Source organism: Antechinus flavipes, chromosome 3, assembly GCF_016432865.1.
Source record: "Antechinus flavipes isolate AdamAnt ecotype Samford, QLD, Australia chromosome 3, AdamAnt_v2, whole genome shotgun sequence".
NCBI lineage: Eukaryota > Metazoa > Chordata > Mammalia > Dasyuromorphia > Dasyuridae > Antechinus > Antechinus flavipes.
Window position 1 is genome coordinate 27,881,649 of NC_067400.1, and position 16,376 is coordinate 27,898,024.

The 16,376-nt window shown below is 36.7% G+C and overlaps 1 protein-coding gene across 2 annotated transcripts in view; it reads right to left on the reverse strand.

Moving 5' to 3' along the window:
• The window catches only part of LRRC34 (leucine rich repeat containing 34), a 58,084-nt gene that overhangs the window by 37,573 nt on the left and 4,135 nt on the right, over window positions 1-16,376 (reverse strand). Inside the window, exons 2-11 of one of the 2 annotated variants that reach the window (XM_051983148.1) lie at window positions 14,820-14,949; window positions 14,096-14,220; window positions 13,943-14,007; window positions 13,409-13,492; window positions 12,229-12,357; window positions 9,775-9,870; window positions 7,713-7,867; window positions 7,065-7,220; window positions 5,979-6,105; window positions 1,198-1,415 (exon numbers count right to left, since the gene is read on the reverse strand). In XM_051983148.1, the coding sequence (XP_051839108.1) occupies window positions 1,212-1,415; window positions 5,979-6,105; window positions 7,065-7,220; window positions 7,713-7,867; window positions 9,775-9,870; window positions 12,229-12,357; window positions 13,409-13,492; window positions 13,943-14,007; window positions 14,096-14,220; window positions 14,820-14,949 (1,271 nt within the window). In that variant the 3' untranslated portion in view covers window positions 1,198-1,211. Of the gene's footprint in view, window positions 1-1,197; window positions 1,416-5,978; window positions 6,106-7,064; window positions 7,221-7,712; window positions 7,868-9,774; window positions 9,871-11,006; window positions 11,103-12,228; window positions 12,358-13,408; window positions 13,493-13,942; window positions 14,008-14,095; window positions 14,221-14,819; window positions 14,950-16,376 lie in introns of both variants that reach the window. The other variant, XM_051983147.1, reaches the window with a different exon arrangement.

Sequence of the window (16,376 nt, forward strand, 5' to 3'; positions counted from 1 at the left end):
AATGTCCTAATAATTAGAGATAGAATTTAAAAGAAAAAAATTCCTGTTAGGCTGCAAACTAAATATATCTAGTATAATAAGACCAAGCAAAATGTCTGTCGAATTTAATTGCTGGTTTTAGATAGATGATCAGAAATTAAAAACAAGATTTTGTCAAATCATAGGTACTGTTGCTAATTCATTTAAATCTTCCTGACAAATTCCAATAAGAAGCTTGATACTTTATCAACTCAATGGCTCACTGAAAACATTATTTGTAAAGTTTGTGTGGACGTATGTGTTATGTGTCAACATAATCATATGAGTATCAGTGCCTTTCCTTGGCTTACTGATAACATGATCCCAAGTGAGACAGTGCTGTAGGGAGTTACAAGTTACACAGCTGACCATTCAGTGTCTACTTTGAGTAATCAACCAGGGAAAACCTAGCTAGGCATCACCACATTGAAATGTATTTTTGGCTATAATCACTTAATAATGGCATACAACCCTGTTGGCCAGGTAGTATTAGGAGGGCACATTGCCTGTCCATGAACTTGTTTTCCCTACAGGTGGCCAGTCACATTGTGAAGGGGTACACGTCTCTAGGATTTCAAACTCTGACCTTAATCAGTGATTTCTGTGATTTCTCTCCTGCTTCTTTGCCTCTTGATTATAATGTAAACAAATATATTAGATATATTTGTACTTTCTTTGTCTCTTACTTTGAGATCAGCATATAGTCTTTCTGTGTTTGCAGTATTTGTATGTGTGTGTGTGTTTACAAAGGGAAGAGGTCAAGATTTCGTGGTGTGCACACAGGTATACAAATATACATACATGTACCCATGTAGCAAGGGAGGAGGGAGCTTAAATCTGTTATTTCATCACTGTAAGCATATTCCCAGGGTGTTCTTTGGACACTAACAGTTTAGGGGATTTATCTACAGTCTTCAGCTAGTGTAAAAAAAGCAATATGAATCCATGTCTTTCTGATTTTAAGACTAATATGTATGTTCTTACACTTATACTCTTTTTTTTTTTGTAACTTCAGCCATGTTTTCTTTAATATTTGTGGAAAGCTATACAGCATTCATTAAATTCATAGCCTTTTAAAGCGTGGCATATATTATTTTAATCAAGGGAAATAAAATAACTACCCTAAGTTATATATCAAATCTATGACAGTAATGTAATAAAAACATAAAAATGACTTACTCAGAAACTTGTTTTCACAGATGCGGGGTTGTTGTTACAATAGCAAAGCCTGCATTAGTTGAAGCACCTTCAATTTCTCCATAACTGGGTGTCCAATAATAATGTTTTTTAATGCCATGAGAGAGCTCAGCAAAATATATAAGGTTATCAACTATGTATGGCTCCACATCTATATTTTCCAGCTTTAGACGACCCGACTTTATTAAATTTGAAAATGCCTATGATTTAAAAAAAATAGTATTTGCAGGTTAACAGCGTGATTCAAGTTTAAATATTTTAATTTCTACATTTTATAGCAAAACTTAAAAATTAAGATGAAGTTTTTGGGGGTGGGAGACTGTATAGGTATAATTCCTTTAATTGTTTAGTTTCATACAATTAAAGAGTTCTAAATCACCATAATTCATGCTCTTAAAATACACATATTTCTCAATGTCTTACACATTATTTTTCCTTTATCTTTGAAACCTCTTCACTTTCATGATGAGAAACATTTTTTTTTGCATTGTTCATTCTGATGGATGGGCAAGTATCCTGTCATTCAACAGCTCTAGCATTTAGGGTTCCATCATTTGATTTCCATATTTATTTTAAAAATCCTATTAATCACCAGATGGAATCACCTAATTCCAATCTTTGCCATTTACCACTTGTGTGATCTTAAGCCATTGACTTCTTTGACCTCCGTGTCTTTTTTAATAAAAGTTGAAAAACTTTTTCAAAAAGTTTCTAAGACCCCATCCCCAAAGGTTTTGGCCATTTGGCAGTTTCCTACTTAAAATTGTTCTTATTAATTATTTGAAACTGAAGAACTGATTAGATAGATGCTCTAGAGGAGAGGGCTTGAAGCTAATCTCCATTTCCCATCTCTTCTCACAGTGTCCCATTAGAGCTAAGAGGGTCATTAAAGAAGAGTATTGAGAGTCCATTGAAAAGAAGTTACCTGTTCAACTTAATGATGGAATTCACTCACCTCATCTTGCTTCTGAGGTGGAGTCCAAGGGAGCCCAAATTTCATAGCCTGTTATCTTATAGGGACAGTACCAGAAACCCAAGAGTTAGTGTTCTCTTGCTCCCTTTTATTGAATCACAAAGCACTGGTTATAGATTTGGAACTGGAAAGGATCCTCAGGTAGCAGCTAGTGTAACAACTTCATTTTACAGATGAGGCCCACAAAGACTAAATGATTTGTCCAGCCACAGAGGTTGCATTTGAACCAGATTCCCGAATCTGGGTTCTTTACACTGTACCAAGTGACCTCTCTGGGCTAAGAATGTATGGGGAGTGTGGGTGTATGTGAGTGTGGGAGGGTGTTCCTATTCCTTCCAGATTCACATCCATCCCATTCCTATTCTGAGGAAGGTCAAGCAGTTTGGGAAACACAAGTTTCACAGGAAAGCAAGAACATTTCCAGGAATAACATTTCCAGGTCCTACAGCAGGGGCTTAGGGACCAGTTCTGGTTTTTCCCTTATTATCTGCTAAAAGTGCCCTTACTCAGATCCCCACTGGTTGCTTCAGATTTTCCCTCTCTCCTGAAACCAGGCTCTGCGTAGTTCCATAGCTTGATTCCCTTCTCTCCCTCCTTTCCCTTCCTCTCCAACCAGTGTGAGAAGCCTTTATAGCAACTGTCAGTCAATGTTTGCTGGGCCAGAAACAAAGTTTTGGTTGCCTTCTTTTGGTCCTTCTTATTCCAATCTAAACAAATTGGGTTCGAGTTAAAGGAAATACAAAGGCCAAGACTGTGAGATATAAAATTATATAGTTTAGATATGGTTTTTAAGAGAATACATGGCTACCATTAGAAATAAGGGCCAATCAAATTTATCTGAGATGGGGGCAGAGGGAAGAAGCAGAAAGAACCACTAGCTTTTATGTCTACTTCAGAACTCCAGTCACTCGAGAGAGCTCCCTCAATAGAAAACAAAATGTCCTATCCCTCACCAATGCTCCCTTTGGCTTTCTCCTCTTAGAAGATACCTTGGGGCCTGGGATTTGGGGAAAGACTACAGGTACTATTGGTACTTAATTTGCATTGTTCTTCCAGGGTTAGAGCAAAGTTTTCTCTCTCTTCCCTCTTGAAATGTGCTCAAGACTTCTGTTATAGGATGACCTCTTTCTCCCAAACCTGGTCACACACTGGATACCTTTCTTCTCATACTTGAAAGAAATATAGTACCCAGGATCTGCAGCTTAAAGTCCCTTAGCAAGATAGTTTAAACCTTAACAAAAGAACAATAGTTTTGAACTATTTTGATGAGTACCCTATAACTTGGAAATCAGATCTTTATTGAAGAATCTTGAGGCAAAGTTTTTTCCTAGGCTATTTTGAGCTTCATTTTTGTTTTGTGCAAAAACTTTTCAGTTTTATATAATCAAAATTATACATTTTTATCTGCTATGGTCATACTAATCTCTTTGGTCAAATACTCTTCTGTTTATAAATTCAAAAAGTAGTTCCTTCCCTGCTTCTCTAGTTATGATATGAATTTATATCTAAGTCACGAATCCACTTTGAACTAATCCTAAATTATAGAATATGGGGCAAGATGCTGGTTTAAGCTTAAATTCTGCCAGATGACTTTCTAGTTTTCCTAGCAGTTTTTGCAAAATAGTGAGTCTTTCTTGTGATAGTTGGGAATCTTTGGGTTTATCAAATAGTATGACATTACTATTATCATTTAAATTTTGGTCTTATGTTCCTTATCAGATCTAATAAACTTATTTTTACAACAAATAGTTCTAATAATTGATAAGTACTATATGAAGTCTGATATTGCTAAGTATCTTTTTCCTCCTTTTTTTAAAACCTCTGATATTCTTAACCTTTTGTTCTTCCACATGATTTTGTTATTTTCTTAATTCTATAAAGTAATCCTTTAGTTCATGATGAAAAATGCTACCCACTTTCAGAGAAAGAGAACTGATGACTTTTGAGTGCAAATTGAAGCATGATTTCATTTTATTTTACTTGCTTTTTTTTTCAACATGACTAAAATGTAAATGTTTTATGTGACTCCCCATGTATGATAAGGATCATATTGCTTGGCTTTTCAATGGGTGGCGGAGGTGGATGATGGAATAAATGAAAGAATTTGGAACTCAAAGTAAAACAAATGTTCAATCGTAAAAATGAAAAAAGTAAAATGGGTTGGTAGTGCTATAGATGTAGGATTTTACATGCATTTGCAGGTAAAGATACTGTAGTATTAGTTTTGCTTAACTGTTTTACTGAATTACATTCTATAAATGTTAGTAATATAAAAAAATAAAACTTTGATAAATGAAATAATGTAATCCTCTGGTAGTTTAATTAGCATGACAATGAATAAACAGAAATATTACTGTTTTTATTATAATGGCATGCCCAAAGCATGCATGGGTAATTAAATACATTTCCAGTTATTTAGGTCTGATTCTTTCTGAAAAGAGCCTTTTGTAGTCATTTTCGTATAATTTCTATGTCTATCTTGATGATTGGATTCCCAAATATTTTCTTTGATTTGTAGATATTTTGAAAGAAATTACTTTTTGTCTTTTCTTGATAACTTTATTGGTAATATAAAGAAAGGTTGATGATTTTATCTTACAAACTGCTAGTCTGCAAAAGTTACTGCTTCAGCTAATTTTTAGTTCAATTAAGTGGCCCCTATTTCTATTTGGACTTGACACTACTGTTGTAATATTATTTCTTCCTTTGGGGTTTGTCTCGTAGGTGTATCTGAACCATAATATTTCTTGATAATGTTTGATAACTTCTTCTGTTTACTAATGTTTTATCTGCAATTCTTTTTTTTCTTTTTTGTTGTTGAGGCAGTTGGGCCTAAGTGACTTGCCCAGGATCACACAAGTAGGAAGTGTTAAGTGTCTGAGACTAGATTTGAACTCAGATTCTCCTGACTTCAGGGCTGGTGTTCTATCTGCAATTCTTGACCTAGAAGGGGACTTCATCCCCTCTTAAATGGTGAAATGGAGGTGGTTAGTCCCTATTTTATTCTGCCTTTCTTTTTCTCTCGTATGTTTTGCACAGAGTAAATGATAGACCTCAAGTCTTTATCAGGATTTTCTATCCTTTAGGGGTTTCCTAGTTCTAGGAGGTTCTCCCAGTTAGGGCACACTGCGTGCTCCTTGCTTAATGGTTTTCCTTAGTCAGGGTGCTGTCCCTGGCTTCTGGCTTCTTCATCAGCACCTAGGCTACATTCTCTGCAAAGATGGTTTGTGTGGTTTCCACAGCTTCTATTTGTCTTGTTACACAATCCTAGGCTAAAGAAAGGTGCTTACTCTTGCTTTGGATTTCTTGGTCATTGTTCAAATTGATTCTCTTTCCAGATCATTTATGGAGCACAAGTGGAAAGAACTTTCATATAACTAACTTAAACAGAAATCTGAGATTTCTAATCTCTGTTTTTTTTTTTTCAGTTCTTTATAAGCTTGAAGATCATAAGATTTGTTACGCATTAACCCTATGTGAGGAAGGTATTGTCCCATATGCTGGGGATAATACCTGCCCTTAAGGAAAGAGAACATGTAAACAACAAAGTATGTAACAAGAAGTATGGATCAAAGAAGTATTATCTAATGAAATTTCCATCACAGAAGTCACCAATATAAAATGGGTTTTGGAATTTCAGAGTTTTTATCAAAATTTTAAAATCTTACAAGAATCAGAATCAGCTCTGACAAGATATAGGAAACCCACATGCTCTTAATAGGAGTTATCTTCTAATAAAAAAAGAGAGAGAGAGAGAAACCTAAAATGCAAATAGTGAAAAAAAACTTACCTCACATGTTTGGCTATCAAATTTATTTCCCCAGATATAAAGATTAGAAAGTGTAGTGTTTGTTTTCAGTGCATCTGAAAAAGCTATAAGTCCTTCTCCACTTATGTTATTGCTCACTATAGATAACCTAAAGAGAAAATGATTTTGTATTAGATGTACAGAAATCTAAAGATCCATGAAGAATTACAGTTTCAGATCTACTAAAATCTTAACATTAGTCTTTTAAAGCATTTCATAATTTGTGGCTTATAATTATCCATCTTTACTTCTAAAAAGGTAAGAACTTAAAATTGTCCACAATTGGATGATTCAAAATATGATGCCTTTATATACTTTGAGTCTAGCCTACTCTTTTAATAAACAATGAATAAGGGTTTTTTTTTAACACTTGATCTTTTTATTTGAGGGTTATAAATGAAGAATTATATATAGTACAATCTATTTAAAATCCCTCAGTCAAAATGTAGCCAGCACATATGGAAGGAAGGAGTATTGTTAAATGGATGAGGCAATGCAAGACAAGAATCTGATTAGATGAATTGACAACAAACTTCCTGACTTCAAAAAAGATCAGGTGTCCCTAAGTCCAAGGGATTTGAGAGCTGAAGAGTGAGCCTTGGGAGTTATTCAAAGTCTCTTTTGACATAGCAAATATATTTTCCTTCAATTTAACTATGCTCCTATATAATGCTAAAGATATTCCTGAGAAGAAAGTATCCTTAAGGACAAGAATTTTCTGGTTTAATTCTTGAGAAGAATTTATAATTTGAATCAAATAAAGGCTAACTTCTAAAATAATTTTTAAAGCCAAGCACAACAGGAATATAATATATTTTCATAATTTATGAGGAGCAGGGTAGGTATTTGGGTCTAAGTCTAGGTCTGTTAGGTCTAGGTATCTGAATTCATATGATATATTTTAGAACAAAGAGGAAAGCCTAAAATCATCATTATAATGATAATTTTTAAAAGTACTACCCAAAAAATTCAAATTCAAATCTAAAATGGACACCAACCTTAGGATCCTGTTATATTCCATAAGTAACAAATTAAATAAATCTTAACAATGTAAAAATCCATACTAACGCTTTCAGACTTGTGTTATAAAAAGCCAGAGCTTCAGTCAGATACAGGGAGCCTTCATCTTCAATTCTGTTTGAAGAAAGATCTATTACTTCCAACACATTATTTCTTTTTAATAGCTCTCCCAAATATTTCATTGCATCACGTGTTATTCTGTTGCTAAGAAAGAAAACATGAATTTTTTTGAAACTGTATGATCACAATGCTTCTTATTAAATAGGCAGAAAATGCAGTTTAAAAAGTCATTTACTTAATAAATAGCGGTGGACATTATTAGATGAATGAATCCCTTTAATCCACCAGTTTTTGAAAAAGCTATTAAAAACTAAACTTCAAAAATTGCTTCTGTCCCAATTTATGGAGCTTGTAAGAAGCTATTACAGATTCTTATTTAACAGTAAAAAATTACCCTTGTAATATCATTAGCATATGCTTTATATGTTAAAATTATATCTCTTGATACCTCACCAAAATTAAGAAATGTTAAAACTGTGTAAAATATCCAAAAGACTATTGATCTTTCTAACTATTTAAAAAAAACTGCCAAAATTCTTCAGGTATTGTATTTAACATTACATTCTGGACAGGTTTTCCCAGTAAGAATATATTTGAGTCAATTGTTTCAGATTAAATGGCTAAATCTATTCTTACCAGCTGACATCTAGGTAACGTAGAGTAGTGTTTAGAAGGAGGGCTTTACACAACTGCTCCATACCAAAATTTTTCATATCATGCTTACACAAGTGTATTTCAATAAGAGATGAGTTAATTCGCAACATGTTGCTTATATGGACCGTGGACTCTTCCTAAAAAGAGGTTTAGTTTTATTTATGTTATTCATTTAACACAAAAGCCACCAATGGCTTAATATTAATCTGTCCCATTCTAGACAATCTCCTAAATAAAGACTACGTCATCTTGATTCAACCAACATGGATTAAACATCTTTTATGTACTTCCAAATATACACTGAACAGTTGTTTACACGTTTTCTTCCCCATCAGGCTCTAAGCTTATTGAGGATAAGGATCACTAGCATTCAGTCCAATGCTTATGGACTGGCTGGTTGGCCATTCCTTACTGAAGCAGTCAAGTCCACCACCTGTGCCTCCCATTCTAAAAGGATTGGAAAGGATCAGCAGAAATCTTGGAATAAAACAGATGACCTGTTTCCAGCTCCTCTTTGACATGGGTGTGAGGAAATAAAGAATACACAGCAGAGCAGGAGAAACATGGGCTGGGCTCTCAGCTGAATTGGCAATGTTATAAGCAAGTTATTGAACCTGGTTCCTCATCGGAACAATAAAGGTAAATGTTTCTATTACTCAGAAGGTAAGAGAAGGTCCTTGGGTAGAAAGTACTTTATACTCTTTACAGCAAAATCAGGTCAACTAGCATGTATTAAGCTCTTCCTTGTGCTAAGCAAAATGTATGTGTTGTTTTTACTGTTGGTGTAAAAATCATCAAGGATGATAGCCAGAGTTGTGAAGGCCTCAGGAAGAACAAAAAAAGTCCTGGTGACCTTCCAACGGTTTTAATGGGAGTTAATGGTGGTAGGTCCTAGATTACAGGGGTCCTTAAACTACGGCCCTCGGGCCAGATGCAGCAGCTGAGGATGTTTCTCCCCCTCACCCAGAGCTATGAAGTTTCTTTATCTAAAGGCCCACAAAACAAGTTTTTGTTTTTACTATAGTCTGGCCCTCCAACAGTTTGAGGGACAGTGAACTGGCCCCCTATTTAAAAAGTTTGAGGACCCTTTTCCTAGAATCTAGGGAGATAAGGACATGAAGGCCAGTGAGGAAGCTGAGTGGGCAGGTAACCTCTAAGAGAAGTTCCAGAAGTGTCTAGCAGGTGGTAATTCAGGAAGATGGCTTGGCTGTCCATGGTCTGAAGTCACCAAGATTCCATGGCTTGTACCTCTAATGGGCAAGGGGACTCTTTTTTTGATCTGTAACAGGGAGGAAGGATAAATATACAGAGAAAGTAACCTATGAGAAATGGGGAAGGAGTGGTCCTTTCCTAATCCTGCCTCCATGTCAGAGAGCTAGGACTCTAGGAGCAATGCATCCTTCTTGGCAAGCTCGTGTTTTCTGTGTTCATCATCTATCACAATTCTATCAGTCAGCTGAAATGTCTGAGAAATAGTGATAGCTCTTAAATACGCCATGCACTCTGTTTTCTGAAGTCCCAGCTCCTCTCCGAGGAGAGGAGTCTGCACCAGATGTGGGGCCTCTGCTCAGACACCACTTAGCTCTATAAGACTTGGAGCAAACTCCTGAAGCCCTCTGAGCCCCAGTTTCTCCTCTAGAAAACGGAGCTATGCATCTCATGGCCGTGTTTGAGGGAAACACTTTGGTAACTTTAAATGCAATGTAAGTATGAGATTGAAAAAAAAATTATAGTCAGGATTGTTGTAGAATATTTATTTTAAAGAAAACTTTACCTGCCATCTAAGGGAGGGGATGGGGGGAAGGAGGGGATAATTTGGAACAGAAGACTTTTCAATGTTGAAAAATTACCCATGCATATGTTCTGTCAATAAAAAGCTTTAATCAAAATAAGAAAACTGTTTTTCATTGTAGCCTGAAGTTCACAGAAGATAGTTTGTACCTAGCCCGAAAGCTTTTCAAGCCATTTATGAAATTTTTAAGTCTAGCTTTTCAATACTTAATTCATACCACATTACTTTGACAATTATTTGACAAGGACATACCCCTTCAGTCTTCAGTAGAGGACGGTTTAGGTTGATCCCTTTCATTGACTTGTTTTTAGTTAATACAGTTGCTAATGCTATCAAACTCTGTATCTCCTGAAAATAAGTGAATTCTTAGTGAGTTACAAAGAGCAAAGACATAAATAAAAAAACCGATGCTTAAAAAAAGGATTGTATATGATAATTGTAGAAATATGTATAGAAGAACTGCACATGTTTAACATATATTGGATTACTTGCCATCTAGGGGAGGGGGAGGGGAAGGAGAGGAAAAATTTGGAATACAAGGTTTTTGTAAGGAGCAATGTTGAAAAAGTATTCATGCATGTGTTTTGAAAATAAAAAGCTTTTGTAAAAAAATAAAAAAGAAAATGAAAAAAAAGAAAAGAACTGTATATCCAAGGACAAGGTGCCAACCCAGCTGGGTCAGCTAATAACCCCCTTGTATAAAGCTCAGTTAGCTCTCTACAAACAGGGCTTTTAGGGGGCTGGCAGGGCTGACTCTTCTGCATCCTCCCAGGTGGTTTTCTTTGTTTGTTTTTGCTGAGGCAGTTGGGGTTAAGTTTCTTGCCCAGGATCGCACAGCTAGGAAGTGTTAAGTGACTGAGGCCATATTTGAACTCAGGTCCTCCTGACTTCAGGGCTGGTGCTCTATCCACCGCACCACCTGGCTGCTTCTTAGATTCAGATGTGTTAAGCTACAAAGATGTAGGTAGAGTAGGATAAAGGTTCTGGTTCAAACTGGAGCCTCTACTCAGACACCAAAAGCTCTATAAGACTTGGAGCAAACTCCTGAAGCCCTCTGAGCCCCAGTTTCTCCTCTAGAAAATGGAGCTATGCATCTCATGGCCGTGTTTGAGGGAAACACTTTGGTAACTTTAAATGCAATGTAAGTATGAGATTGAAAAAAAAAATTATAGTCAGGATTGTTGTAGAATATTTATTTTAAAGAAAACTTTACCTGCCATCTAAGGGAGGGGATGGGGGGAAGGAGGGGATAATTTGGAACAGAAGACTTTTCAATGTTGAAAAATTACCCATGCATATGTTCTGTCAATAAAAAGCTTTAATCAAAAAAAGAAAACTGTTTTTCATTGTAGCCTGAAGTTCACAGAAGATAGTTTGTACCTAGCCCCGAAAGCTTTTCAAGCCATTTATGAAATTTTTAAGTCTAGCTTTTCAATACTTAATTCATACCACATTACTTTGACAATTATTTGACAAGGACATACCCCTTCAGTCTTCAGTAGAGGACGGTTTAGGTTGATCCCTTTCATTGACTTGTTTTTAGTTAATACAGTTGCTAATGCTATCAAACTCTGTATCTCCTGAAAATAAGTGAATTCTTAGTGAGTTACAAAGAGCAAAGACATAAATAAAAAAACCGATGCTTAAAAAAAGGATTGTATATGATAATTGTAGAAATATGTATAGAAGAACTGCACATGTTTAACATATATTGGATTACTTGCCATCTAGGGGAGGGGGAGGGGAAGGAGAGGAAAAATTTGGAATACAAGGTTTTTGTAAGGAGCAATGTTGAAAAAGTATTCATGCATGTGTTTTGAAAATAAAAAGCTTTTGTAAAAAAATAAAAAAGAAAATGAAAAAAAAGAAAAGAACTGTATATCCAAGGACAAGGTGCCAACCCAGCTGGGTCAGCTAATAACCCCCTTGTATAAAGCTTAGTTAGCTTTCTACAAACAGGGCTTTTAGGGGGCTGGCAGGGCTGACTCTTCTGCATCCTCCCAGGTGGTTTTCTTTGTTTGTTTTTGCTGAGGCAGTTGGGGTTAAGTTTCTTGCCCAGGATCACACAGCTAGGAAGTGTTAAGTGACTGAGGCCAAATTTGAACTCAGGTCCTCCTGACTTCAGGGCTGGTGCTCTATCCACCGCACCACCTGGCTGCTTCTTAGATTCAGATGTGTTAAGCTACAAAGATGTAGGTAGAGTAGGATAAAGGTTCTGGTTCAAACTGGAGGTCCCTGGAGACTTGCTCTAATGATTATTATTGAATGAATCCTACTTTAGGGAGTGTTCCCACAACTCCCAGCATACTTTTGAATGGCCAGGTCCAATCTCCTAGAACCTCTCCGACTGAGGAGAATTTCCCAGGTTCACACTGATCGCTGATGGGGAGCCAGACAACTGAGATGCCTCCAGGAGAACCCTCTTAGGGAGGGGAGAAGGAGCAAGTAAAGGGCTCCCACAGAGCGGGGCTGTGGGTGGGGGGGGAAGGTGCAATTTCTCTGAACTTATTCCTTTCTATAGGAGCTGTCTGGGAAGTTGATACGTTTACAACTGTGGAGTCAGACCTCCCCTGAATCATCTGGAGTTGGCAAATTTAATTCTAACTTATTCATTCTTTGGGATATCCTCTAATTCATGTGTTAATTCTCCTACTGATAGAATGTGATTGCAATTTATTCTTAATAAATTAGTGTTATTTTACTCACCAGATCACAGTCTCCCAAATCTAACTTCTCTAATGATGAATTAATTTGAAGCATTGTAGCAAAAAACATTCCACCTTTATTTCCAATCTTGTTCCCAGTCATTCTTAGGTATTTGAGAGTTGTATTTCTCTATGCAGGAAAAATGTCAAAAGTTGAATACATTTTTTTAAGTTATAGAATTTCCCCTTAAAGGGTTTGGCTTGGGATTAATTATTTGAAAAACAGCAATTTTTAGTATAAAAATATGCAAATTCATCTAAATGGTAGATGCTTATTTAGCTAGTGATTTTTACTCATCAGAGTGTGGTGTTGTATCTGTCACTTAAGCCTTTCTCGGCCTTGGGTTTATGGGAAAATAGATTTAGAATTGGAAGATCCTTGGAGGTCACTGAGTGCAACTCTTACAGATGACCAAACTGAGGCCAAAAGATGGGCAGGAATTGCTCAGGATCACTTGGTTAAGATGTGAATCCAGGTTTTCCTGATCCTTACAAAGGAGCCCTGGCCTTCAGGGTCCACTGTGAGATGAAGGCTTGGACTCTTCTCCCTCCCTCCCTCACCCCTCCAAGGCCCACCATGGTTCTAAGTCATCACTCCCAAACCCAGAAACAGATTGCAAAACCTGAAGGCCATCACTGTCATTTCTGTGGTCAGACATTATGAAAGCTACATCACTTTTGCATTTTATTTCCTGACTTTGAGGAATTCTATCTAACTTGTGTTTTATTATTTCTGTGGATATTGTGCAAGGTTATGTCCAGATGTTTTATAGTTTTAGCAGGTATATTACTAAGAATGGCATGCTGTCCTGGACAGAGAGCTGGCCTTGAAGATGCTGACACAGACTGATTTTGAGACCGTGGGCCAGTTACTGAATCTCTGTGTTCAAGGCCACAAATTGCAGAGAAGATGCTACTTCTATCTGTGAAATTAAGAGTTGTCTTAGCCATCTCCTTACTTTGCATCCTCACTTCCCCATACACTGTGGTGCTAAGTAAATGATTTACTGCAAAGAAAATTCAAGGTCCTTGAAGGAATCTGCAAGGCCTGAAGAACTAGAGCTCTCTCTGATTCCCTGAAATACTTGTATAAAATAGGAATCTATACTTCCCGCTCAAAAGAGACCATGGTTCTTTGCACATTGCTCAGGGGCAAAGAGCACCAACAGACAGATACTTACGTGGAGTGCTTTTGCTATCATTTCTCCCCCCTTAGTCTCAATGTCATTAAACATAAGATTTAGATAAGTGATATTTTGGATTTCCTGTAATGAAGAGAGAAAAGGAGATGTCACTGTCAAGTATCTTTTAAAAGAGAGGTTCATTCATTTTGTTTTTTAAAGAATTTTTGTCAAGAAAGTCTTGACAATTAAAACTCAGTTGAATTCTGTGAAAAACACCAATGATGTAAGGACATTGATTTAAACCTAATCACAGCTACTATTTGAAAGAGGAAGACTGCTGTTGTAGTTTGGATGATGTGTTTTGTTGTTATTGTTGCTGCCATGAGATATAAGAAGCTTGCAATAGGTGATTCTGATATTCTCATTGCAAGCAATGCTCTCTGAGAAAGTTTCAAAATGTAATCTGAGATTGCAGATCTGGCCACAAAGGACAAGATGATTCCTGCAGTTCTGGAAAGATAGAATTTGATAAGTCTAAGTGGTATCACTGTAAGCAAAACAAACATTTTAAAAGTAAAGATAATACAATACCTCAAGGAGTTTTACGACATGAATCACTCCATAATCAGTTATGAGGTTATATCTAACATCCAAACCTAAGGGAAACAAATTAATACATAACTGACCATCTTGATAATACTTAAATTCTAGAGACATAAGACATGATCAAGTTAAAACCAATACCTGTAATATTTGTATATGGTTTTATGGTATAGAGAAGTACTTCAAAATCTTCATCTTTAAGTCTCTGCACTGGCGTTATTAAGTGGTCATTGCCAGCCACTTTAATTGTGATTTCATCCCTTAATCTGAGTAATAAAAAATATATTTTATCCACGAGCAAAGGTGAGTATAAATAGTCTTAGTAAGGGCAACATTTGAAGGCAAGTGTGTAGAACAAGATGCAAACGCTTGCAGAGAAGCAGCGATCCCTAACATCTCTCTGAGCTCTGAGCTCTGCAGTTTCTAGAATCCCATCCCATGTATTTTCCTACTCCGAGGCTGTCAGCAGGCATTCTTTAGGCTACAGGTGGAGAAACTGAGTCTCAGGATATTTGAGTGACAGGCTGAGGAGGGGGAGCCAGAAGCCCAGGGCTGTGATTTCTAAGCCAATGCCCAATGCCTCAGTGCCTCCGCAGGTACCCAAAAAGTATCCAATTTCCAATGTTTGGCTTTGATTTGGTTTGTTTTTTTTGGCAAGGCAATCAGGATTAAGTGACTTGCCCAGAGTCACACTGCTAATAAGTATCAGGGGTCAGAAGGTAGATTTGAATTCCATCCTCCCAGGGTCAGCACTTCATCCACCCCTCACTCCCCACCTGCCTTTCTAATGAATTTTTAAACAGCTAAAGAATCTCTTCATAATTCTTAGTTTCTATAGGGATGATTTTCAGTATTATTTTCTTACCCTTTATCATTTTTAACATAATATGCTTCTTGGAGTTGGAGTGTTTTTAGTAGAAAAGGATTTTCTTCCCTCTGGAAAAGTTGACACATAGTCTGATAATTTTGTGGGAGATCGATAAATGTTGATGTAACTATAAAGAAATAAATTCAATGCATAGGACCATTCAGAAGCACATTACATGAGCAACTGTGACTCCTCAATCAGATATACAGGAAGGGTTAGACTTTGGGGAGATATCCAATTTATTAGATGTATGTATGACATAATGACAGGTATATCTACATATCAATACATTACTATTTTAGGGAACTGGGAATCAAGTATAGGCATAATTCCATTAATTTGCAAGCTAAAATAATTAAAATGTGAGATGAGTTTAGGCCAGGGAATTTTAACCTAGGACCTATACACTACTAGATTTCAGGAGTTACATGCACTTGAATGGGAAAAACAATGACAATTTCACTATGATACATTTTCTTTGTAATTTCATGCATTTTATATATGTGAGCAGCCAGAGGGGTCCAGGTCCTAAAAAGGTACAAGTAATGGTCAGAAATCAGTATTGACATCTTAGCCAAAGGAAGTTCTGTAATGGGCCAGACCCCTGTACTTGATTCTTCCAAGATATTAATTCAGTGGAATTGATAAGACAATGGTTATCTAGTTTAGCATGATGATTAATAGTTCTTGAGTTCAGTATGATTGATTTAATCTTACCATAAATAATGGTTCCCTAGTGATATGATTGGTTTATATTCAGTATACTGTAAATGTTATAATTATAATAGCACATATAAGCTGGGACAAATTCAGCCAGGGTCAGACTTGGAAAAGACAGAGGACTGGAGACGGGAGCTCAAGCTCTTGGAGCCAAGGAGAGACATTCATTGCATCTCCCACCTTTGTGGGAAGACTGGAGACTGGAACACAAGTTCTCAGATTGAGATAGACTTCAAGACAGAGACTGTCTTGGTGGTCCTCCTGCTTCCTCCACAGAAACCAAGACACAATGCGGAGGACCTCCAGAAAGCTAGCCAAACCCCAGGCAAGGTACTTTGAAGGAGATAGTAAACAATTTTTGGACTTTATCTCTGGCTATTCTCATGGTGACTACTCTGCTGAAACAAAGGCTGGTCCAAAGACCTTCAGAAAATCAACCAGAACACTACAAAGTTCGACAGAGATATCGTAAGGGAGTCCAAGGCTATATGTCTTTTGTAATCTTGAGATAAATTTTAATGAGCACATTTATCATAAGATGAATTAGATTTTATCCCCATGATCAATAACCAAAAGCTTCTTAGCACTTTGATAGTAACATGACTTAAGATGGATCGTGTTAAATGTAGAATGCAGGCAAACTGTTTTTATGCTATTCTTGTAAAGAGCTGGCTGAGTCCTAAGAGACTAAAAGTCTCCTGAGAGCTGTTACCAAGCAGTCTGGATGCCGCTGCTGTTGCTGCTTTGGAGTCCTTCTGCCCTATCACTCAAGAGTGTATGTGTGTACATGTGTATGTGTGTGAGTATGTAGAGATGTGTGTGTGTGTGTGTGTG